This window comes from Aristolochia californica, unplaced genomic scaffold (assembly GCF_029961685.1).
Source record: "Aristolochia californica isolate CCGP_79_NKW_82.1479 unplaced genomic scaffold, dmAriCali1.0.hap1 SCAF_2, whole genome shotgun sequence".
NCBI classification, from domain to species: domain Eukaryota; kingdom Viridiplantae; phylum Streptophyta; class Magnoliopsida; order Piperales; family Aristolochiaceae; genus Aristolochia; species Aristolochia californica.
The window spans coordinates 50,859,595-50,884,511 of NW_027181881.1; the positions used below are offsets into that span (position 1 = coordinate 50,859,595).

The following is a 24,917-nucleotide window of genomic DNA, read 5'->3' on the forward strand; positions in this document are numbered from 1 at the left end:
ACTTTTAACACACTTTGCCGGGGTCTAATTGGTTGGAGTACTGGGAGGTCAACATTACTGGTTCTAACGGCGGCGGCGGCGGTGGCGTGGCTTCTCGCAGAGTTCCTCAACGAGATGACAACCCAGGCCTACATATTATGCGACAAGCCGGTGAACACCGACACTATAGTTGTTGCCTTCCGCGGGACAGAACCCTTTAAAGCCATGGATAAGAGAAAAACCCCAGTTTGATACCTAGCCTCTCTCTAGCTTCAACAATTAGGACACAAAAGGGGCTCCTGAAAAGACTGCAAAATGCATTTTATTTAAGTGCTTGGTAGTGTAAGAAACAATCGCTGGGATGAATTACATAATACAAGTGTAACTGGTAAGTCTTTTGCCAGTCATTTTTCAACCATGTGCCAACGCTTCTAATTACTGGGCTAGGCAACGCTTGCTTCAGCTTTTGTACGTTTTTGAGCTCGAGCAATCAGGAAATCAGAATCCTGCTCATTTCAATACATTTGTTAAAAGCATGTGTAATATAACAAATCTATCACATTGATAAATCTTTAGAGGGACATCAGTAGTCATCGCCATAGTCTTTTTGAAAGAACACAAAAAGGAAAATCTCAAAAATTATTTTTACCTGAACAATAGCCTGGGCGCAGAGTTTCCCAGACAGGACAGCACCCTCCATTGAAGCCAAATACTTCTGCTTTGTATAATCACCAGCCAAGTAGAATCCCTCTATTGGGGATCTCTGCAGCGGCCGGCATGGTTCACAATTCGGTACCGTCTTGTAGACAGACCTAGAAGAAATGGGGGAAGGACAGTTTTTGTGACCAGACGACAAAAAAATAGGAGAGGCTCTTGCATACATTTTCTTAGATAATAGTAGTCAATGGAGCTCTCATCAGTACCAGGGATTGTGACCAACATCAGCTGACATGGGAAGAACTCTCATATATTTTAGAAGCAGACCAGTGAATGGTCCACTAACAATGGAATGCAGTCTAGATATAGTGTTGAGCAGTATTTTATGCAAGGACAATCCAGGACTACCATATTCATTGAATAAATCAAGGTGTGACACTTTACCTCAATTATTAATATGCATCACGATGGATCATAAATTTTACTTGTAATTCTCATTTTAAGCTGTCAAAAGAGAGCATTTCACAGATTTGGAAAGCTACCTTGGTGTTTTGACGACATGATACTTCAAGATCTTGGCTTTGCTCTGATCAGCAGCAATTTCATCAGGAAAGAGTCTTGATAGCTCATTCATAGTTGCTTCTATAATTTCTTCATCACTTCGTGAGATCCATTCTTCTGCTGGTGCAAAAACTAACTCCAGCATTGAACGATTTGGATCATAATATTCCTGCAAAGAATTTAAAATCTTGTGAACTCAATAAGAGAAGAGAAGCAGCTTAAATATGTCTATTTTTTTTCTTCTACATTTTTTAACTTTGGCCAATTAATATGATGCAAAGTGCTCTGTTAACATAATAGAAAACAATGATAAAATTAAAAAAAAAAAAAAGCTTTACTTTTAGATATGTATAGAATTGTTTTATACCTTGCATGATACAGACATGTCGGCATAGACACTCAAGAGAGGACTTCTGCAGAAAGAAATGAGAAATTAGTTTTAAAAGAATAAGTGTTCATAGTTCATGCAGAAACGCTTGAAGCATAATGCAAGAAAATCTGTTGCTTCAAGAAAAAAAAAACAAAAAAAAAACATGAGTTTCGATATCAAAGCTGTCTCAGGTTCATCAAATTTGACTAAACATTCTTATCGTTAAATATCTTAAATTACTTAGATGAATCGACGAGTCCCAAACAGTAGAGACTTCTACTAAAGGAGTACAAAATTAAGCTAAGAGGTACACATTTCAGTCTAAATTAGCAGCAGCAATATCAATATGAGTGCGAACAACCACCAAGAGATTAACACCAGGTTGTCTATGAGATTTTTGTTCTGGTAGCATAGCTTTTCACTGTATGCTGTCACAAATGAATACAACAGCCATGTCCATGTTTATAACCAACATGTAGTTATAACAAATTACAGGTTAGATCAAAGAGTAGGTATAAGCAGGACCTGCTGAAAAGTAGATGATCATATGTGTTCTTTAGCTTCTGATCGAACCTGAGAAATAAGTTTCATATCAACATAAGAATTAAAAGATAAGAAAACTTATCTACTACAACAAATATTTTGGGGGTGTTCTGCTACAATTATTCATTGTTGAGATAGATAAAGTAGAGCTAGAAAATTCAAAATACAAAAAGTTACTCGATATTGCAACTAACCATATGTGAACATTAATAACTGGAACTCCAACTAATTTTTCCATTTTCTTGAAATAAGAAATTTCTTTCCACTCTTGGGGCAAAAGAAGCTTGAGGATGTCAACTGATCAAGAAAAGGAAATAATTCAAAGCAACATCAGTTTAGACAAAGGATTTATAAAACATGACCATAAAGAGGCCAAAATGATACCTGGTGTGGCCATCACATAGGCATCTCCTTCAATGATATTTCCCTGATTAAGTACAAAATGCTTCACTGTGCCATCTGCATTCAACTCAATTTTCTGTATCCGAGAACTAAGTTGGACTTCCCCACCCAGTGATCTTATATGATCCACAATTGGCATACATAATCTCTCTGGAGGATTACCATCTAGAAATGCCATCTTAGAGCCATGCTTTTCCTATTGGTGACAAAAAAATGAATGATTCCTTGCACGCACACAAACAAACACACTGCAGATAGACATGTACATTTTTCCAACTATAGTCCCCAAAAATAAATTTCTTCACATAAGATCCAATCACAAAAGAAAAACAAAAATCAAGATGCACACACACACACACATTTCTCCAACTACAGTCCCCAAAATAAAGTTCTTCCAGCCACATATGATCTCACACATATTTCTCCAACTTCAGTCCCAGAAATAATTTTCTTCCAGCCACATGAGATTAAAGGCTTTTGAATCACCCCCCTACCAACCCTCACACGCACACGTTTCTCCAACTAGAGACCCAGAAATAAATATCTTCCAGCCACATAAGATTACAGGCTTTTGACCACCCACCCATACACACACTCTCACCCACACACACACACACACACACACATGTTTCTCCAACTACAGTTCCATAAATAAATTTCTTCTAGCCACATAAAATTAAAGATTTTTCACTTATATAAATGAGAATCCAGCACCCAAAAGGTAAAAAGAGAAATATAATTAAGAGTCAAGTTGGTTATAAAGTTGTGAAGCCATTCTTTTTTAGACAAACATGTAGCAAAACATGTATAATTGCTCCATAAATGTTGAAACGAACTCCTAAAACGGAAGGAGCAGTATTCTCACAATGGGGTTCTGTTCTTGATTGTTTCATGAAATTTAGCAAGCAAATCATTTCATAATGAAAAGATGATATGGATATGCTATTGGTTGTTAATCTCTTCAGTGGAGAGTAAAATGAAATAGTAACGACAGTTGAACTCAATAGTTTACTCAATAGCTTGATTGAATCTAGGTTATCAGTTGGGTTTTGAAGTTTTATTTGTCTGTTTAAATTGTTAGCATTTGTGACTTTTAACTGTCACTCTAACTGAACGAGCTCACCTTTATTTAATATAACAAATAACTAATAGAAAAATGGCTTTCAAACCTGAAGGAAACGGTTCAAAGCAATTAGAACACACTGCATGGAAAGCTCATTTGGGTTAATGAAGTTCAAAGCCTTTGACATGGCAATGAAAACCTCATCATTAACTCGATCTGGTACACCCTGAAAAGACACAATTTTCATTAGGTATACTTCATGACACTGGAACATAACTTATCCGAATCTATGTAGGAATTTGGTATGTACAGGAAGATAAGATAAAGCAACATAGCAGTTCATATGTGAGTTCTATCATGAAGATTTAACCCCGGTTCAGAAGGTTTGTCACATGAAAAACAAAAACAAAAACTTTGTAACAATTCACTCCAAGATGGAGCAAAACAGTTTATTTATTGTTTGAGGCAGAGAACACCAATGTATGAAAAGTTAATTCCATCTCACAACATGACCTGAAAGTTTCAACCATTGTTTCTCACCTAACAGGCCTCAACTTTTCTCACCTAAACAAAAGCAGGTCAAGAGAGTTGTTTCATTAGCCTAACTACAGAGGTTTCAACCTAAAATCATGCTAAATGACACACATCTCTTCACTTATTAAACCTTCAACAATCCACATTTGTTTATGACCCTAATAATCCTCAGACATGACATGCTTCAAGAGATCAGTATCATGAGCATTATCAATGGCTTATCCCAGCTGTCTTAAGTTGCCAAAAATAGTCTTCCATTAGGCTCTGTAATTTTCTAACTTATTCAAGAGGCAAAATAAGAAAGGGTCACTGTACCTGCCTTCTCATCCACTCTTTGACTGTCAGACCATCCTGAGCCTCAACATAAGGCTGTCCACCAAGCATCGCTGGTAAAAGTCCAATGGCAAAGCGTACTTTCTCTGGCCAAGTCAACATTTCATTATTTCTTAATATGGCCCAAATTCCTGCATATGACATTTATTTTGTTAAAATATGTCCCTGCAAGTGGATTGCAATTAAGAAAAGAATATGAAACTTCATAGATGTGCTATGACTAAATAAAAACTTAAGGACAACAGTAACAACATTGTTCCCAATTTGAACCTCATATCTTCTTAAACATATATCTGACATCTTCCTTTATTTTTGTGAACTATGCATGGATATACAGATTGAAAATTTATTAACATAACTTTACTTTCATGTGCATGCATGGAAACAGAGACAGAGAGGCACAAATACAGACTGAACAAATATCAACTGTTAAGAGACACCCATGTGTGTAGGGGCGGCATGGCTAGCAAATAAGGAGAACTTTCCTAGAGATGGCATAAAATTGTAAGCAAGATGGTGTATGTCCTCTTATGTCTTTTTTTCCTTTTGAAGCATGTAACCCTAAGGGCATTGTAATCATTGTAAACACTTTCACACAACTATAAATACAACCTCAAGGCATGAAGTAGAGCATTCAAGCCTCTTCCTCTTGGCTCAAATTTGTCCATACACCTCTCTCTCTTTTTTTCTTGCTTCTCTCCCTTGTTTTCTTCTCTCATCTCTCCCAATAGCTAGAATTCCTGACTTCTCTCCTTCCTTGAGATCTCTCGTGTTTATTTCTTGTCTCTAAAAATCAACATGGTATCAGAGCGGGAAAAGATCTGAAATAGAAAAGGAGAAGAAAGAGAGGAAGAGGAAGAAGAAAAAGAAAAAAAAGAAAAAGAGAAAAGAGAAGTTTCTCATTTTTCCTTAAGTCTTCTTTCCCGATTACAGTTTTTCATTAGATGTTTCACTCTCTTGTCGTATTTCTCATATAGAAAATTATATACCATTGGAAAGATCTATGAGTCTAGTTGTCAACTAAAAAAGAATAGTTGAAATCAGATTTTTCTAGAAATAGAAATCGATATCTGAAGCAACAAAGGTCGAGCAGCAGAAAAGTTTCATATAGCAGCAGAAATCCTCAACTTGCTAAACAGTTTGTACCAACATTATTGAGGATTTATATTGAGAGTTATATCTATCCCTATAAACCGTTTCTCAATCTGATCTTTCTAGAGAGAGATATATCCACATTGGAAGAATCAAATGTCATACCGGTATCCTGTTGCATGCAAAGATCCGAATTTAAGCCGAAATTTTTGCTTCACTTTTTGAGTTGTTAATGTTGGTTTAGTTTCCTACTTGTTTTCAAAATCTAGTCGAGATTTTACCAACTTGAGTATCTTTCCTTTCTTAAAAGTTTCTTTTGTTTGATCTCAAATTACTTTAATTTCCTTAAGAGAAATCTTTCCCATTATGAGTTTAGTTTCCTATTTGAAAAAGTCTGAAATTTTTGAATTAGAAAGTTTTGTTTTCTAATTCTAGATTCCAAATATTAGTGTCTTAAATCTCTCTCATTCCAGAAATTATCTCTTGAATATTTTGTTTCCAAATTGGTCAAGTTGTGTTAGAAAGTAATTGCTTTATATGAGAAGTCTATGTTTAGAAAGTTTCTATTATGATATTCCATCTCAAAACTTTCTTATTGGAGAACTTTTTTGAGTTTTCTTAATTATCATGTTAATAGATGAATTATTTTTTTAATCTCCCTCTTGAGTCAAACTTGGTCACTTTTTATCCATCTATTGGTCTTAAAAGAGTTGGTCTAAAAGAGTTTCCTTCTTTCTTGGAAGTATGAAGAGTTGCATTGTGTGCTGCCTTCCTTTTGAAGTATGAGAGTTGTTGTCTTTTTATTCACACCCTTAATTCTTCAAAGTGCTTTCTTCAATTTATTTTTATTAAAAATTACTTCAGAGCAATGCCTATAGACTCACAACCTAAAAAGTATAGGAGTGTGCCCAACATCCAACTTGACTCAAGACTTTTATTCTTCACCCAAAAGGTGATTTGCATTTGAGCTACCCTTAAAAAGTGAGTAGTCTCTTTGTTGAGCCCTAAAGTTGGGCTATTTTTTCGCCTTTGAAATTGAGCGGAATGTGTTTCAGACTATGACGGTTTTAACTATTGTATGGAGTTTTGTCTTCTGACTAGGAGTGATTTTTCTTCTGTTACCATTATGATGTGCAAGCTAGGTCTCTTGGTAAAGAACAAAGAGATCCTTTGCTTGAGGGGGAACAGTAGATGAAGAAGTACAAGAAAGAGGTAAATAATAATGAAGAATTTCACAAGTTGTGGTAATCAAGTTTTATGTGGCTGAAATATCCAAGTAAGGGGGAGACAAGATGTGAACAAGAAGAAGATGAATCAAATCAAGGGAATCAAAATTTCAAGATTATTTGCAAGTGAAATTACAAACACCAGCTTGAGGGGGAGTGTTAAGAGACACCCACGTGTGTAAGGGTGGCACGGTTAGTAAATAACAAGAAATTTCATAGAGATGACATAGAATTGTAATTATGCAAGATGGTGTATGTCCTCTTATGTTTTTTTTTCCTTTTGAAGCATGTAGCCGTAAGGGCATTGTAGTCATTGTAAACGCCTTCGCACAACTATAAATACAACCTCCAAGCATGGGGTAGAGCATTCAAGCCTCATCCTTCTCTCCCTTGGTTTTTTCTCTCCTCTCTCCCAAGAACAAAAATTCCTCTCTTCTCTCCTTCCCGTGAGATCTCTTGTGTTTATGTCTTGTCCCTAGAAATTAACATAAAAATAACGTGGTAAATATCAAAAGCCCTTTATGAGGCATCAGCATTAAGTTCACATCATTGAAGCGGCTAATCTATACCTTGAGATGGAGATGAATAGCATAAAAAGAAAATTTCTGGGTTATTTGGACCATTTATCAGCAGTAAGCATCAAATTTGCATAAATTGTTCATAGCTAAGCCTCCCTCTTTGTGGATCTATTGATTTTTCTTTTTTTCTTTGTTTTTTTTGAATAGTGATTGGATGAATGATAACAACCAAAATTCAAGCAGTACCACTAATCTGTATCATTTGAGGACTCTAACCATGCTAATTAGATCTAGGGCCTTCTAAAAGATGTACAACATTTACATAAGATAGATGTAAAATAAAAAATTGAGTCAAGGGGTAAAAAGTTGCAATCACCATTTAGTGGTGCAGGAAGAACTTCAGGAAAATCAAAACGACTAAATTCTCCTGGTTTATCTGGCATTGCGAAAATCATTGAATGCTCCTTCCACTGCAACCGATCATTAATATCAAGTTCTGCAAACAGGTTCTGCACATTGGGGTAGGCACCAACTTCAAATGAAGCAAACAATCATCAAGAATCAGTAAGGGAGACAATTAAACATCAACCTGGTGACTAAGATGGAACAAAAAAGTGAACAATCCCAACAACTGAAAAGGTCCAAATGTTTATCATGCATCTAGGTAAAGAGCTCAGTCTTGAAAGAAATGGTGCTGAGTATCAAAATCTTCATAAACAAAAGTCATAAGGTAACTTATAAATATAGGAATCTGAGATTTTGGTTAGGCACAGAGAAATTAATCTTACAAAATATATGCAGGCCTGTCTCATACCAGTCTCCATCACTATCCTTCCAAGCAGCCACCTACACAAAATTGAAGTTCAACATTTTATTGCCAAAGAAACTATTGCTCCACCTCCAGCATAGAGAAACTTATCTCAGATAGAAGAAGTGGTATAGGGTTAGAATACAACAGAACCACTTCAACTAGTACAAGTGATTGACAAATTCAAAGAGGGAAATCCTGCTGATGGAATAAAGATCAACTACTTTATGATTATTTTTTAAGGTCTACCACTTTATGATATGAAGGGGATACATTCCCAATCTATAATTCTTTAAATTTCTAGAAATCTTCAACTTTTTTTAAAAAAAATTCAGTTTACTTTTTTCTGTTACAGTTTTCATCATATTATTGTTTTACCATCATCATTTTCTTGTGCAATATATCTTCTCTTTTGAAGTATTTAACTGCTGATAAGCAACAGAATTACGGATTGGTTCCAGACATATAACCGATAGTGTAGTTAATGGATAATAACATCAATATGATTCTAACAAAGCAGTTGTATGACCAAGTCCAACTTTATACACTAGTTGTCTTTAGTCAGGGAACTATTAATAAAAGGAGTTGGGGCCTCTGGGAATTTTTTAGACATTGCATGAGCATCAGTTACTCTGTGCCCACTCTGAGATGGCAATGGTTGGGTTTTCTCACAAATTGACCAGGATAAGCAAATCTTCGACACAGTTACTGTCTTATAATTGCACATAAAGAGAACAGACTTCATAAAGAGTAAAAAATAAGATATAAATATCAACCTTTCCACCCAAAACATCTCTAGCCTCCAACAGTATGGGCTTGTGACCAGCATCAGCAAGATACTTTGCAGTCGATAGGCCAGCCAATCCTATCAGTGAATGAAGAAGTCACATTTGTAAAACAACATGAACTCTAATATTGTGGGGACGGGCAAATTTTGTCAATATGACTGCAACTTATGGAATAAATATATTGACGAAGTTGTAATAAACTCAATTATCATTATGTTTACTGAAAAATGAGTTTCTTTTCACCTGCTCCAGCAATAACAACTTGTAAAGGTTTGCTTGGGCGAGCTGAGGTACAGAAAGATGAAGACAATTTCGCAGCTTCTAGAAAATTCACTGTGCTTTCAAGATCAGGCCTTGGATAATCCTTGCAAAAGACCTAAACCAGAACTCATCAGTTAATATAGAATTAAGAAGTTATCCATTTAGTACAAAATTACAGAAATCAGAAATAGACCTGCAGAGTGCCCACTTCTGACCTCAACCTAACACCACCACAGGGCATTGGAGGACTCAATTGATGACCCATTGAATCACTGCCTCTAAATGTAAGAAGATTATAATATCCAGGATCCATATTGTTCCTTCGATGCCTAGCATGAGCACCACAAGGTTTTCTCACATGAATCAAACCACTTAAATTTGCTGCAGAAACAGATCCAAGGAGATTCATATTTGCCAGACCCTGATATCAGCTTCACAAACAGAGTAACCATAATGAGACATAAGAGTGGTAACTGCAATAGAATAAAATCAACAACAAAACTAGAAGATAGGAATACCTATCACTTTATGGTGAGAGGCAGAAGGGACACTCTCGACTTAAATGTTACTGTTACTACTGCAGCTAAGTTTTAGAAATCTTTCTTGAACCTTGAAAACCAAAAGCATACTTAGATGTAGAAATACACGGTGATGGTTGCAAAAAAAAAAAAAAAAAAAAAAAAAAAACCTATTGATCCCACCTATGATCAACCATAATCGGCATATTGAACTTGACCTTGAGATCTTTTAGGACAGCCAAAAACAACAACATGCCCATGCTTTTGGACAGCTAAACAACCATATATGGCCACGGAAACTCCTCACACAGGTATATAATTACCCAATCATTCAGAGAAGCGACATTTGACACATAAAAAATACAAAGTCAGTAATAAAAACTAATTTACTGTTTGGGGATTCTCTTTCTTCACCTGTAATTTAACATCAACGACAAACACCAACTCAATCAAATTTGCATAAAACCAGTAGGAACCCACAGCTACCCAGGAAAGCCGCATATATAGTTTCACACATCCCGATGGAAATTTCAGAACAACTTCGAGATAGTGGCAGTAAAACTTCCGGAAAAAACAAAATACCACCGATTCAGAATTTCAGATATCCTCATGATGCATAGCATCAAAGGAGAGATTTATCATCCAGCTCTCGGAACCTCTTCAGATGTACTGCTAAAGCCCAGAGAAAGAACTCGAGACAGACATATCCAAAAAGAAAGCAAAGAAATTATAAATTCATCGGTAATAAAGGAGGACGCTCACTCAAACTTTACTTGGTGCAGAGAGAGAATGGAAGAGAGGTCCTTGGGCTGATTTGTTTTCCCAGACTAACGCAAGATAACAGAAGATGAAGCTTCAGCCAAGGGAATTGCTAGAGTTGCTGGCGATGAGAAAATAAAATAACCAAATAAACGCATCTCTGAGCTGCCTCACTACATTTGGCAGTTTCGACCGTTCGGTTCATGGACACCCAGAGTTGGAATATTCCCCCTCCACCGTGAAAAAACCCAAGCGTAAATTATCTTCCGACCGCACCTGTGTTGTTGTCCAGTAGGTGAGAGCCATCCAATCTCTGTCCCGGTCAGAGCGAGTGGATGCCCCACTCTGGGTCGACTCGGTTTCAAGCGAGTCCTTAACTCTCTGTGTTTCATTTAGATTGTCTGTTTTTTTCAAGAGAAATTAATTCAGTTTACTTGGTCAGATCGGAATGGGAGGCAAGCTTGGAATTCTTCCTGTCAATCTCACCTGATTAGAAATGTTCAGTCTAAATGGTTGTAAGACCTGGGAGCTTGACTCGGATAGATAGAATACTAACACAAAGAATGAATCGCAGTTAGAACCATTCTCCCCGTGACTTGGTTACAAATTCATGGCCATCTATTCTTTTGATCTTACGATGAGATACGGTAAAGAGATTATCTTATCTTCTCTTCGGTTAAATCAATCTCGTTCACTTGAAAATTTAAGAGGCAATTTATATTTGTGAAATTTAGTTTAAATCTCATTCAGTTTGGCGGCTCAGACTTTGACCGGTGAAGCAAGTTAGATTTTCAAACCCAAGGTCGTCTTGCTCGCCTTCTTTGAAATATTGACTCCAAATCGTCAAAAGACACCTGAGAGAGAGCTTTACATGTTTGAATTGAATACAAAAATAAAAGAATGGATTACAGTTTTTGAACAATTCACATGGGTTTGAGCTTTGATGCCGTTCCCATCCAAGAAAAAGAGAACAACTAAACAAAACTCTAAATTGAAAATCTGTCAAGCTCCCTGGTGAAGAGTTCCATTATCAGCAGAAGTGCCGAACTGCGGCACTGCGACCGGAACATGGACGGCAAAGTGCATTTCGCTGACAGGGCACCGGCCGCCACCGCCGCTGTTTCCGGGCACATTTGTGCACTGTGAGGGGCTGGGGGTGTTGCCTCTAGGAAGAGATTCCAGCAAAAGGGCGGCGTTCTTTGATCCCCACTCACCTTCCAGGGGCCTCGCTGCTGCATGCAGAGATTGGAAACTGGCGATCATCGCGATGAAGAGAAGGGCCGTGATCCGCCGCAGGCTTTTCCTGTAAGTAACCAAACCCATCACCGTAAGATGAATTAAAAAAGCAACGTCTTTCTGTGAAACTGTACCGAGGGCAGCTGAGAACTCGACTGCGCAGAAGCGGTAAGCTACAAGCTCTGAGACCTGAGAATGGAGAAGAATGGGAAGCGGTGATACTGCTTTTATAGTTAATCGTCTGCATGTTTTGTTAATGAAATATTCTTGACTCTGACTGGGTAGGCTACATGGAAAAACGAGTTGTGTGGACTGCAAGAACAGGAAAGAGAAATACAGAAGATTTGACTCGTCTCTTCCTGCGTCACCTCTTACTATGTCAAATGAATAAACAATGAAGGAGATTAAAAAAGCTGATACGTGTTTAGAAGTAAACAACGGTTTCATGCGATTTTTGTCATTTCGATTTAGGAACCGGAAATGAAGACGAAATTTCTTCTCATGTCACATCTTCACGTGACTCATGTAATTTATTGAAAATCATAAGCTTTGCTCATGCCTTACTTCATGGGTCGCATGCATGAAATGAGGTGAAGAAAATCATGTTAAGCATGTATGTGTTCACAATTTGGCTTGCATTACTATATACTTTATTTTATTTTTTAATAATAAATTTATTAAAATACAAAATATTTTTTAGAGAATAATAACATCATAAGTTATTTCATTGGTAGACGAATTTTTGTTACATATTTCACTTATGGGAAAAAAAAGAAAATTGAACATAAATTCAATAACTTATGTGCTTGGTGTTAAGAATAAATAACACTAAATCACTAGCAAATTATTAATTTTCCAAATTAGTGGTTGCAGTCAATGAAATAGCACGATCATAAATACAATAAAAAAAAGAGACAAAATTACAAGTGATGTAACACTAAACCCTATCTATGATTTATTCATTTGATTCAATCTCTACACACAAACTTGACTAAAGCATTGAATGACTTGACTAGTGAATTGAAACCTCCCTTTGTTGACTACCTTAACTTTGTTACGAGGAAATTTGGTCTTATATTATGGTAGTGGCAAAAAAAATTGTCTGTTGTTACCTTAACAACAAAAATCCAATAGGACTTCAAGCTAATTTGAAATTTGAGGCATTTTAAAGGGATGACGAAATTGCACTAGTATCTACTTGTTGCAAGCTCTATGATAACTTTAGAAGAATTTACAATCTACTAAGAATTGCTAGCTAAGGTAACAACTTTCAAAAGCCCTCTCTTCAAACCTACCTACAGGGGGGGGGGGGGGTAAGAACGATCAAAACCTAAATTTTGCTACCAATTTAATTCATTTTGCTTAATCCTTATGTGTGTGTATTTATCTTTCAATCAGTTCAAATTCTAGTGCCAATTCGTCGGTGTTAAAGATTGTCTTCGTAACACCCAATTCATGCTTCTTGACATCCAAAATTAATCTGCTTTTAGTACCAAGTGACTTAAAGAATATCTGTTGCAATTAAAGTTTTTAGCATGATTGTTAGTGATTTTTGTCTTGATTGAAGAAAAGACCGCCTTGTTCAAAGGAAAGAGGCACTCTAAGCCCTAAAAGGAGGCAAAATTGCCGTTGAAAAGTTGGCTGCAAATATAGATGGTCCAAAGGGAAGAAAGAGTAAATTGTAATTTAACAAGGGGATGAAGAACATGATTAATCAACCAAAAAATATATATATAATAACGATACTGGTTCACGACTCATGCCACAAAGTTGAACACAATCTTTTATTATTACGCTGAATGATGAACGGTATATATGGTTGGCATGGTACTTGATCAGAATCGACCTCGTGAAAATTCTATTTAAAAGTCACCTCAAGCTCACCTTCATACGAATCTTCACCCTGAATTGTTAGAAGACCTGAGAGGAGTACATGTTTAAATTGTATACGAACAGAACGAATGAATTACAGCTTTAGAATCTTTTACATGGGTTTGAGCTTTGATCTTCGAAGCCGTTCCCATGGAAAAACAAACTTTTATCACGTATAAAAAATTTACAAAGAACGTGTGAGACAAAATTGGAAGCAGCAGGAGAAGACGGCAGTGTTCAAGCGCCCTGGTTTAGAGTTTCGTTATCAGCAGAGGTGCCGAAGCGTGTAACCCTGTCATGGAACAGCGCCGGCATGGTAACCGAAGCGTGGCCTGCAAAGTGCATTTCGCCAACCGGGCAGTGACCGCCGCCGTTTCCGGGCACATTTGTGCACTGCGAAGGGGATGGGACGGTCCCCTTCTGGAGGGAACCACCCAACAAAAGACCTGCGTTCTTCGATTCCCAATCTCCTTCCAGGGGCCTCGATGCCGCTACAGGTTGGCAACTGAAGATGGATACAATTAAGAAAAGGACTGTGATTCGGCGCAGACACCTTCGGTTTGGTCCCATCTCTGTATAGACAAAGGGAGGAACGTCGGAGTCTTTGTGAAGCGGTGAAGGCTGGGAACTAGCTTTCGACGCAGAAGAGATAATTAAGCAAGCTATGAGACCTGAGAATGGAAGAAAGGGCAGCAGCGACGCTGCTTTTATATTAAGAATGATCGAGAGACCGGGCAGCGTTTAGGGGAAAATTTAAAAAAAAAACGAGAGGAGTCTACATTTGACTGCAAGAACATACCGCAGACCACACGTCATAGTTGATCAGAAACGCCTCTCCCATTCTCGTTCTTGTTCCTTGTACCAAACTAAGAAGATTGAAAATTTTGATTCCTGTTTTGCAGTGAATTAATCAACGACGATTTTGACTAAAACATGGAGTCAGTCTTGGCAAATTTTAACAGCTAATGTTTATCTTCAAAGTTTAATTGAGATCACTATTTTTTTCTACTAATCTTTTATGTAATTTTCAACTAAATGGATATTAGTCTTTTAGCGAGAAATTAGCTACTGAGGTTGAAGACGATTTGTACGAGCTCCAGCGGCTGCAGCGTGATGGTCAAGTTAGCAATTAGAAGTTCCCTTCCACACAAGGCACTGAGTAGCTTGCACAAACCCATCTTTGCTTCGCGTGTTACTGGACTTTGAAAAGCCTCAGTCCACCATCAAATGGACACTGTTCTGAAACCCAGAGAAGAGCAGTCAAGGCTTACAATAACAGATTTCATCATTTTCCTCATCAGCTTCCGGGACCTCCTCCTCCTCGTCTTTCTCTTCCCTACACCGTCAACCACGAAAAATTGACTTTTTCTTTCTTCTGAAAATGGGTCTTCGGGAAGCAGCTTCCCTTCCAACAGTCGGAACCTTCTTTATTATTGTTGCATTGATTCTGAACATTCAAGCTCTAGCCACACTGAGGCCATAGAGATTGATAGGATTATACAGTCAGATTGTACCTAGGGATCAATAATAAAATATACAGATTTAACGTGATTCACCCAAATCGGGCTACGTCCACAGCTGTTGCAGATAATTCTTTATAGGGAATATAGTTCACAATGTTTACAATTTCCTTCTCATACAAATCCATACATTAATCTACCACTGCAAATAATAATAAATAAATATCTGTAAAAGGAACAATGTAACCTGTATGAAACTCCTGAGACTCGTCGACGCTCAAATAGCACCGGTCATAACCAACACAAACCAAATACAACACTGGTCTGTAATAAAACGAACCAGACAAAGCCTCTGCGGAGGCGTTCCTTCTTCCTCTCCTCTGCTTTCTCCCTCTAAACTGAGGATACAACGCCCTTCTTCCTTCTCTGGTCTCTTTCTCTCTACACTGAGGATAGAGACTCCACACGGAAAGGAATCACGCAGCGTCGGAGCAGCACAACGACAACAACAAAAACTCTATTTCAGCAGCAACATCGCAGCGGGGGAAAGAATAATCTTCTCACTGTATCGGTCGCACAAGAGTTTCTCACTCGAAGCACAAAGATTTCTCTCTCTCTGAAAATCAGTCGTTCAAAAAGCTTTACCAGAAATCTTACTGTTACTGTTTCTCACTATGAAAAAACACCACAGACGGAAAACCTCGGGAGGGAAGATATAAGGTGAAAGGGGTTTAATGAGGTTGAGTGTTCCAGACGCCAACCTCATAAAGAAAACCAAAAATTCCCATTATGTCCCTTTGACTATTCAAACCAAGTATTCCCTAAAGATAAATGAAGTTATCACTAAAACATGTTTGCTTTTTCAGTTGCTTCAGCAAGCCACTGCGGATTACACCATCAACAACAGTAATTCTCCTGCGGTGAATGAAGTTTTCCTGCTCATTTTTGGCATCTTTCTCCCCGTTCATTTCTTACTAATTGTCTAATTCCCAGTATCTGGGATGTGTCAAAGAGAAAAAAAATCTAATTACTTTAATTATAAAAATCAAATAATTGATTATATAACATACGAGTTGTTAATCTTTGATTATAGATTCAATATCTTTTCTTAGCCTATAAATAGGTTTGTAATTCATGTAAGAACTCGTTCTAATTTAATGAATTTCCTCCTTTTTCTTTCAGTTCTTACATTTTATGCATCAAATTACTTTTTTGTGCAGTTTCTTAGATGTTATTAGTAATCCACCGGAGGGTTTTTCTTGTATGAACCCATCTCTGTACAGATGAAAAGAGACATGTTCTCAAGATGAAACATATTGAAGGTTGAGAAGTAGAAGTAGAAAATGATAAGGATAAGCATAATCCTTTCAGTTATCTGATAAGATCCAATTGGATTTATCACTTATTGTATTTATCTTATCATGTAAAGTTTATCTTCTCTATTTTAAATTGTATAAATACTACCCTTACTTAATTATAAACTAGTGGTTCAGTCCATCCTCTAATGTAGTTCAGTTCAATATCTAACATGGTATTAGAGTAGATCAATCCTTCTGCATCTGTCGTGCTCGCAAATATTTTCTTTTCCGCTTCCACTGCCTCTCCACCCATAACTCACGCTCTGCCATACCCTCCCAAGTTGAACCACCCGGACAATTCATTTTTTATTACATCATCCTCGCCTACACCCCCTTCGTTGTTACTTGGCACTTCGCCGATATTGAGGAAAAAAATACTCTTACGCTATACTTTGCAAAAGTCCTCTCAAATGCGTTACTAACATGTATTGATATAATTTAAAAATAAAAAAGGCTACAAAACTTATTGCAAGTGGTAGTCACTCACACAACACTCAAAATGTAAATGTTGAATCAAATATTATCTTCAAAACACTTGCCACGTGTCATAGGTTTAGCTCAATGAGATCAAAATATTCAATAAAAAATTAAAAGAATAAGCACTAAAATACTTAACTCGATGAATAAGAGTATCAAATTTGACTTCCTTTTAAGCTTTGAAGGATGCAAAAAAAACTTCTCAAAACATGTGTGAGGGTTTAGGAGGCTTGGTTTTCATTGTTGTAAGAGAGAGCATTCGTTAGGTGTGAGGTTAAATACCTTGAATTCCAATATTCAAGAAAATAGTTGTTAAATGTAGATAATCTATTTTGATTTTAGAAAAAAAAGGTGAAAAATCAATCCAAATTTTGTGAAAAAAATTTATCAATAAATCTTATTTTTATTGTTGAATTTGTTGGAGACTTACAACTTCTGGATTTAGGGTTTAACATTCAAAAAATTTAAATATATGTAACAAAGGGCCAGGTCATTTCCCTATGGTCAATTCCTTTATCCTTTTTCTTCATGATTCATGTGCTTTTGTGGGGGTCGACTCCTTTTTTTCGTTTGAACATTTTATTTTATGTAGTCGATTCCTTTTGTTCTTTCATCTCGACAAATGGGTCAATTTGTATGCAAGGGGTTGACTCCTTATAGTCGGGGCAACTCCTTTTTCCTCTATCAAAACCTTCAGTTACTCTATGCTTGACACCCTTTCTCTTTCTACTATGACAATGGATCGACTCCTTCTATGAGGTCAACTCCTTTTGCCCCTTTTTTTTATTATATGATTGAATTCTTTTTATCATTCCATTGTAGGTTTTATCTTTCTCATTGATGTGTTTGCCTTCAACCTTTGGCACTTCAATTTTTTTTTTTTTTTTTGCTAACTAAAGTGGTTGACTTCTTGCTATATGGTCGACTCATTTTCCCATTTTACTCTTCTTACCCCTTTTGGGCTAACTGTTAGTGTAAAATGATTCTTCATTTCTCATGTTTAGTTAAACGGTGTTCTTGAGTTGCTTAGATGACTTGCTTTATGGCATTTAATTGTTTGTTTCCTTTGTATATAGACCATGATCGATCGAACAAATATTGTACCAAAAATTTCCTTTGAAGGCTCTTTGAGGTACACAATTTACTTAACATACATCAATAGTAACTTAATTATTTGTTATTATCCAAATTATCTCAATATGAGATCTTTAGACCAACATAAAAAAATATTATTATATTTCAAAATATATAACTAGAGTTTACACTAAAATTTTATAAGATTGGTCAAATTTAGTTTTAAAACTTTTTGACAAAATAAAATTTCTTTTTGACTCATTGGGACCCATTTGTATGGGCAAGGAAAGGGTGGGCTGCTTCTCCACCGTGGGGGAAGTCATCATAGGAAATGTAAAATATATTCTTCTGAGGAAACTGTATCCAAACCCTAACCCTAAAAAATTTCTCCTGTGATTTTCTAAACAATGGGTTGGCGTAAGACAAAACCATGGTTGTCCATTCAAGTGGGTTTGGACAACATTGGCTAATTCTATTTCTTAGTGTGATCATAGGATGAAGTCTGTAATATGATCAACTCATATTAAGAATAAAATCTATTCAAAGCATGACTTTTCTAGTCTTCAAATCCAATTGTCAAACTCAAAATTCTATTTTATTTACCAAATAACATGACTCATGAAAACTAGACCAGATCAGAATTCCGATACTTCCCCACACACTTGGATTTTACCAAGTCCCAAACTCTCTAAGTGACCGGTCTAAGATAGCTCAGTCAACCAAAAAATTTGACACTCCATTGACCCATGATGACATCAAGGATAGAGCTTTTTGTCTCTGGTCTCACTATGTTTTAGAACCACCAGGCTATTCCTCTCTTTGTACTTACTAATCCATGTAGAACTATTCTTTAACCACAGAATTTGAATGTTAGACTGTTAGGATTTGTAACGATCCTTATATAGCATCCAATTTTTTTGCTGAATAAGAGTAACATAATCATACGTCTGGATACAGAAGGATATCCTAGTCATTCTCTTCGACGGGTACCTTGCACCTTTGGTTCATCAAGATTAACAAGAATGAGGAAGGATTATATTCCAAAAAAATATGGTAAAAATAGTTGATAATTTATGCCTCAAGCATATGGCTCTCATTAATTGTCCCAGAAAAATGAATGGCATCGACCCAGAACGCAAATTAAGTTGTTAACTAATCGAAAGGCTTAGTCAGAAGCCTGACTAGAGGCAAGCTTGTTTGGTTTTCAAACCTGAAATTTCCAATCCAAAATAGTACTTTCAAGACCAGGAACGAGTTCTTAAGAATCAGTCACACGGGCTGGAACTTCGAAGCCAACCCCATGCAAGAAAAAAGAAAAGAATTACATTTTTTAACGGAAGAGAAAGCAATGGAACACTTTTTGTCACAGAAAGGAAATGATATCAATCATCAAGCTCCCTGGGGAAGAGTTACGAAGCGCGAAACTGTATCATGGAACTGAGCAATGCCAACCGGGACATGGACTGCGTAGTGCATTTCGTTAACAGGGCAGTTACCGCCGCCGCTGTTTCCGGGCACATTTGTGCACTGCGAGGAGCCTGGAGTGGCGCCCCTGGGGAGAAAACCTAGCGACAGGCCCGTCTTCTCTGGTCCACGTTCCCCTTCCAGGGGCCGCGCTGCAGCCAGATATTGGAAACTGGCAATCAATGCGATGAAGAAAATGACCGTGATCGGCCGTAGGCTTTTCCTGTAAAGACCCATCCGATCTCTATAGTGTATAGATGAAGAGAGAAACCTGCTTCAATTCTGTGAAACAGAGAAGAAAGTGAACCAGCTTTACTATTAGGCAACCACACAGAAGAGGCAACCGGCAAGCAAGCTCTGGGACCAACGCATGGAAGAAGGGAATGTAGTGAGAGTTAATTTATAAGAAGGGTAGGCGAGATGAGGCGTGTGGGTGGAAAGATTCAGTCGAGTCTACAGTTCTGACTGCCTGAACACGGAGAGAGAAAATAGATTAGAATAAAAGGTTAGAAAACCCAACCATGTTGAGTAGTTAACCAACAACACGACAACATAACTCTTATGGATTATGGACTTTGGAATTTGGATTTAGAAGATGGAAACGAAGAAGAAATTTCTTCACATGCCGTCGTGAGAATTCTACTTGATATTCTCATATTGCTAGGCGCCGTCAAATAGACTTGATATTTCAAATTTTATTCACAACGAATACTTTCAGAACTTGACCAGATCAGAGTTCGGATGCTTAGACCAGGTTATGAAGTTGGACCCCAATTACACGGTAGAAATCAATGATAAATTCAACCGTTGTAAATGGAATATATAAAATCGTGATAATAGTAATTATAGATTGTAAAACTCTTGTATAAATTACTTATTCATTCAATAAAAATTAACACAAAGAAAAATACAATTCCCTGTTTTACATGGTATCAGAGCAGATGCTCTGCCCTGTCTCTGCCACTCTCACTCCTCGTCCGGCCAAGAGGTTGAGCGATTTTAGTTTTTTCTTCTTTCAGAAATTTTGCTGAGTTATTCGCCGTCGTTCGTCGAGCTTCGCTGCTGTTCAATGCACACTATTTTTAGTCATCGTGCCGCCGTTCGTCACTCCATCGTTCGCCGTCTTTCACCATCTCCAAGCTTCTTCAATTTTATTTTTTCTCTCGCTCTACTCCGAAGTGAGAGGCAAGAAGATTTACAGCATCAACCTAGGCGCTACTGCACTAAATTAAATCAGCGCCTTTTCCCAAGATCCGAGTCGAGCCAAGCTGATACTGATCTGAGCCAAGCCGAAACCAATTGAGCCAAGTTACACCATTTTTTTCTGCCAAGTCAACTCGGACCTGGTTTTCTACTGTCAAGTTCCGCTCAGGGTAAATTATTCTTTGCCCTCCCTTTGTCACCGTTTCCCATTATCATGGTCAACGATCAAACTTTTAATGGAGGCAAGTTTGATGTTGTCAATCCATATTTTATTCACCATTTTGTTCATCTAGGAATGGTGTTTGTTTCCAAACCTCTCAATGGGGATACTTATTCGACATGGTGTAGAGCCATGACAATTTATTTGAATACAAAATCCAAGTTAGGGTTCATAGCTGGAACCACCATAATGTCGTTTGCCAAAAACAAACCAAATGAGTATGCTTCATAGAGAAAATGCAATGATATGATCCTCTTTTGGATTATCAATTCACTCACACCGGATATTGCAGACAATATTATTTTTTCGACCACCGCCTAGGAGGTATGGGAAGACGTTCGGGATCATTTTTTTCACAGCAATGGCCCTCGTATTTTTCATACTGAGAGGGACATTGCTTGTCTTGCACAAGATCAGATAACTGTTGCGGCTTATTACATAAAGCTTAAAAGATTATGGGATGAACTAGGATCTTCTAATGACAATGTTTGCTCTTGTGGGAAAGACCATAAGAGACGCAAACTGATGCAATTCCTCATGGGTCTCAATGAGTCCTATAGTGCAATACGAGGGCAAACTCTATTGATGAGTCTACTTCCAGATGTTGCCAAAGTTTACTCTTTCATTGTACAAGAAGAGAAGCAGTGAAACCTTGGGACTATACGTGAGACGTGGATAACCCGAATGTTGTGCTTGGTGAACACATCCGCAAGTAGATTTGTTGAAGCAACATATTTGGTTACAACTGAACCATCTTGTATTTTGTCACAAATAAGATGACAATTTATCTCTATATGTCTAGTTGTTTCATGAAAAATGGGATTGGCTGCTATGTGTAAAGCAATTGTGTTATCACAATATAACAATGTTGATTTCAGATGTAATATTCTCGACTCTGTCAACAATGACCATAGCTAGGATAATTCACAATATGTACATGTCATGACTCTATATTCGGCATCTACTGAGGAGAGTGACACACTTGGTCCCTCACTTTTCTTCCTTCTGGTAAGAAACCCATCAGTTGTCGTTGGGTTTATAAAATCAAACGGCACTCGGATGGTACTATTGAATGTTTCAAAGCTCGTTTGGTTGCGAGAGTTTATACACAATTGGAAGGTATAGATTACCTTGAAACTTTTTCTCCCACTGCTAAAATGGTTAATGTTCGTTGTTTATTGGCTTTAGCAACAACCCAAAATTGGTCTCTTCACTAACTTGATGTCAACAATGTTTTTCTTCATGGTGATCTTCATGAAGAAATTTATATGTCTCCACCCCCTGGTCTTTGACCATAGAGAGAGAATCTTGTGTGCCGCCTTCACAAGTCGTTATATGGCTTAAAACAAACTTCCCGACAATGGTTTGCCAAATTCTCTATAGCTATCCAAACTGCTAGATTTGTTAAATCCAAAGCAGATTGCTCGTTATTCACATATCAGAAAGGAACATCTTTTACCGCTCTGTTGATATATGTTGATGACATTCTTATTACGGGTAATGATATCAATGCCATATTACCTCTCAAGAAATGTCTGCATATCCATTTTCGGATTAAAATTTTGGGTGATTTGAAGTATTTTCTAGGCATTGAAGTTTTTTGGTCAAAGAAAGGTATTTCCATCTTGCAACGAAAATATACTTTGGAAATTTTAAAAGATGGTGGAATTTTGGGTACTAAACCTGTGAACTTTCGAATGGAGCAAAATGTAAAGCTTTCATATTCAGGAGAATTGCTTAACGATCTATCTCAGTATAAGCGACTTGTTGGACGCCTAATTTATTTGGCTATTACCCGGTTGGATATTATCTATTCGGTCCATATGTTAAGCAAATTCATGCATGCACCACGCAAACCACACATGGAAGTTGTCTTGCATGTGTTGCGCTATTTAAAAAGCAGTACAAGATAATGTTTGTTTTTTCCTTCTCGAAATAATTTATCCTTGCAGGCATTTTCTGATTCGAATTGGGCTAGTTGTCCAATATCTCATAGATCCACTACAGGTTATTGTGTTTTTATGAGATCTTCTCTTATTTCCTAGAGGACAAAGAGGCAAAAAGTCGTATCTCTCTCTTTAGTAGAAGCCGAATATAGAACTATGATAGGTACATATTGTGAATTATCCTGGCTACGGTCATCTTTGACAGAGTTAAAAATATTACATCCGAAACCAGTACTGTTATATTATGATAACACAGTTGTTTTATACATAACAGCCAATCCTGTTTTTCATTAAAGAACCAGATATATAGAGATAGATTGTCATTTTATTCGTGACAAAATACAAGATGATTTGGTTGTAACCAAATATGTTGCTTCAACAAATCAGCGTGCGGATATGTTCACAAGCCATTGGGAAATGAAGCATTCTCAACTATGATGCGAGAGTTGGGAGTTTTTTACATTCATTCTCCAACTTGAGGGAGTGTTGAAAAAATCACGGTAAAAATCAATGATAAACTCACCGTTGTACATGGACCGTATAAAATCGCGAGAATCGCAATTATAGATTGTAAAAATCTTGTATAAATTACTTCTTCGTTCAATAGAAATTAACACACGAAAATACACTTGACTGTTTTATAGATTCCCTGTCAACTTAGACATGATGATTAGAATGCAGTCACTTTGATTCTTGTATTTTAATGTAACCAAATTCCAAATGCCGGCAAGGGAGTCAGTTAAATTTAAGGGTAATATGGTTAATAAATATTTTATTATAAATTAATTTTTAGACAATAAAAAGGTTATAACTCTTCTCCCTCCGCTCCGGTAACCTGAGCGGCCATTTTTTTCCGCACGGAAGTGGCACGCCTTTGGGTCATCCTCCTCTGTCAGAATTACTTTGATTACAACATCACAACTGTAAATCCAGTAGGGGGAGTATAATTGATTCGTGTTGTGTGCTCCATTATCAAAAAAAAATTGTTTCATTGATGAAACATAGGTTCTGTTCAAATCTACGATTAACAACGAATAATCTCTTTTCAGACTATTAGTTCCAAACGGCGTTTAAAATGGAACAGAGTTGGAGAAATTCAACATGCCAAGCTCTGAGAAATATTCAAGACTCTGAAACCGGAAACGTTTTTTTATGAGTTAATTCACGGAATCCTGAAAATCACCCTTACTACAGTAAAACTCAATCGGTACTATTTCTTACGTTTGGCCAATTAAAGTTGAATGATTCTCCGGTTAGACCAATTAAATTGGTGTAACTAAACTCACTTTCAATGCATAAACAAGAAACCGAGTCTGCTTGAAACCCGTTCAACCAACCAGGTTTGGCCATCAAATTAAATTACCCCTCTTACTAAAAAAAATGGAGTAGACAAGGAAGATGAGGAAAACCAAACTCTAGAAGACGACGGAGGAAGCTTCAGTAGTGCAAAACGTAAACGTCAAACTCCAAAACGGCATTCCCAACCTTGATATCGGAAAAATACGTCCGCGCCAGAGAGTATCCCCTAGCCCAGCGGAAAAGCCCCGTGCCGCCGACCACGGGCATCTCCCTCACCCCCGTGAAGACCGCGTTTCTGCCCAGGATGCTCAGAGTACTCCCGTTATACTTCCCGGTCGTGAAAGCAAAAGTCATGCTCGTGAACAACACAACATCGTCCAGAGAAGCGGAAGTGTATAATCCCTGGGCTCTCCCCACCAGCTTTGAACTGCGTTCCGGGCCTTCCGTCAGGGGGTCATCGATCATGATCACGGAGCCGAAGTTTGTCGCCGAGGAGTTAGCGGCGGAGGGTTGGACTACCGTGACTGCGGTAATATTGGGGCCACTGAGTATATCGTGGTAGTAGAAATGGAGGTGGCTGAGCTTCTCTTTCCGGTTGCCAAAGACGGGATGCGAATTTGGGGATTTGGGCTGTCCCTCAGCAGTGATAGAGAAGAAGAGGATGGAGAGAGTGAAGAACAGGAAGAGCGAGAACTTAGCCATGGCAACTATAACAGTGAAGGAGATGTTGCAAATTGTTATGTTAGAGTTATTTATAGAGGAACATCAAAGGGGTGATCAGGTTGGTAAAGGCGTAAAGGCGGCGCCCCGGTGGAGTGTTTTAAAAAACGACGAAGAGGAATGAGAAATCTGAGACAGACTAGTTTTTCAGTTTCTGGAACCTGCCAATCTGGACT

General features: G+C 37.5%; 2 protein-coding genes across 8 annotated transcripts; both read right to left on the reverse strand.

Moving 5' to 3' along the window:
• Positions 1 to 180: 180 nt before the first annotated feature.
• Positions 181 to 10,621, reverse strand: LOC137955907 (15-cis-phytoene desaturase, chloroplastic/chromoplastic). 7 transcript variants are annotated; one of them, XM_068803118.1, is made up of 16 exons: positions 10,427 to 10,618; positions 10,068 to 10,214; positions 9,329 to 9,556; positions 9,118 to 9,250; positions 8,863 to 8,951; positions 8,067 to 8,124; positions 7,655 to 7,810; positions 4,425 to 4,573; positions 3,682 to 3,801; positions 2,495 to 2,708; positions 2,305 to 2,407; positions 2,093 to 2,140; positions 1,565 to 1,610; positions 1,179 to 1,366; positions 629 to 791; positions 181 to 485 (listed from the first exon to the last, which is right to left on the reverse strand). In XM_068803118.1, the coding sequence occupies exons 2-16, from the start codon at positions 10,152 to 10,154 to the stop codon at positions 423 to 425; spliced, it is 1,845 nt and encodes a 614-aa protein (XP_068659219.1). In that variant the 5' UTR covers positions 10,155 to 10,214; positions 10,427 to 10,618; the 3' UTR covers positions 181 to 422. The 7 variants fall into 7 exon arrangements, with proteins under 7 accessions (XP_068659219.1, XP_068659221.1, XP_068659223.1 ...); XM_068803120.1 differs by lacking the exons at positions 10,068 to 10,214; positions 10,427 to 10,618 and adding exons at positions 9,654 to 9,744; positions 9,837 to 10,044 and having other exon boundaries at positions 9,329 to 9,566; XM_068803122.1 differs by lacking the exon at positions 10,068 to 10,214 and having other exon boundaries at positions 10,416 to 10,618.
• A 13,538-nt stretch (positions 10,622 to 24,159) lies between these two features.
• Positions 24,160 to 24,723, reverse strand: LOC137955264 (dirigent protein 22-like). Its single transcript, XM_068802123.1, has one exon. The coding sequence runs from the start codon at positions 24,721 to 24,723 to the stop codon at positions 24,160 to 24,162; it is 564 nt and encodes a 187-aa protein (XP_068658224.1).
• Between the last annotated feature and the right edge of the window lie 194 nt (positions 24,724 to 24,917).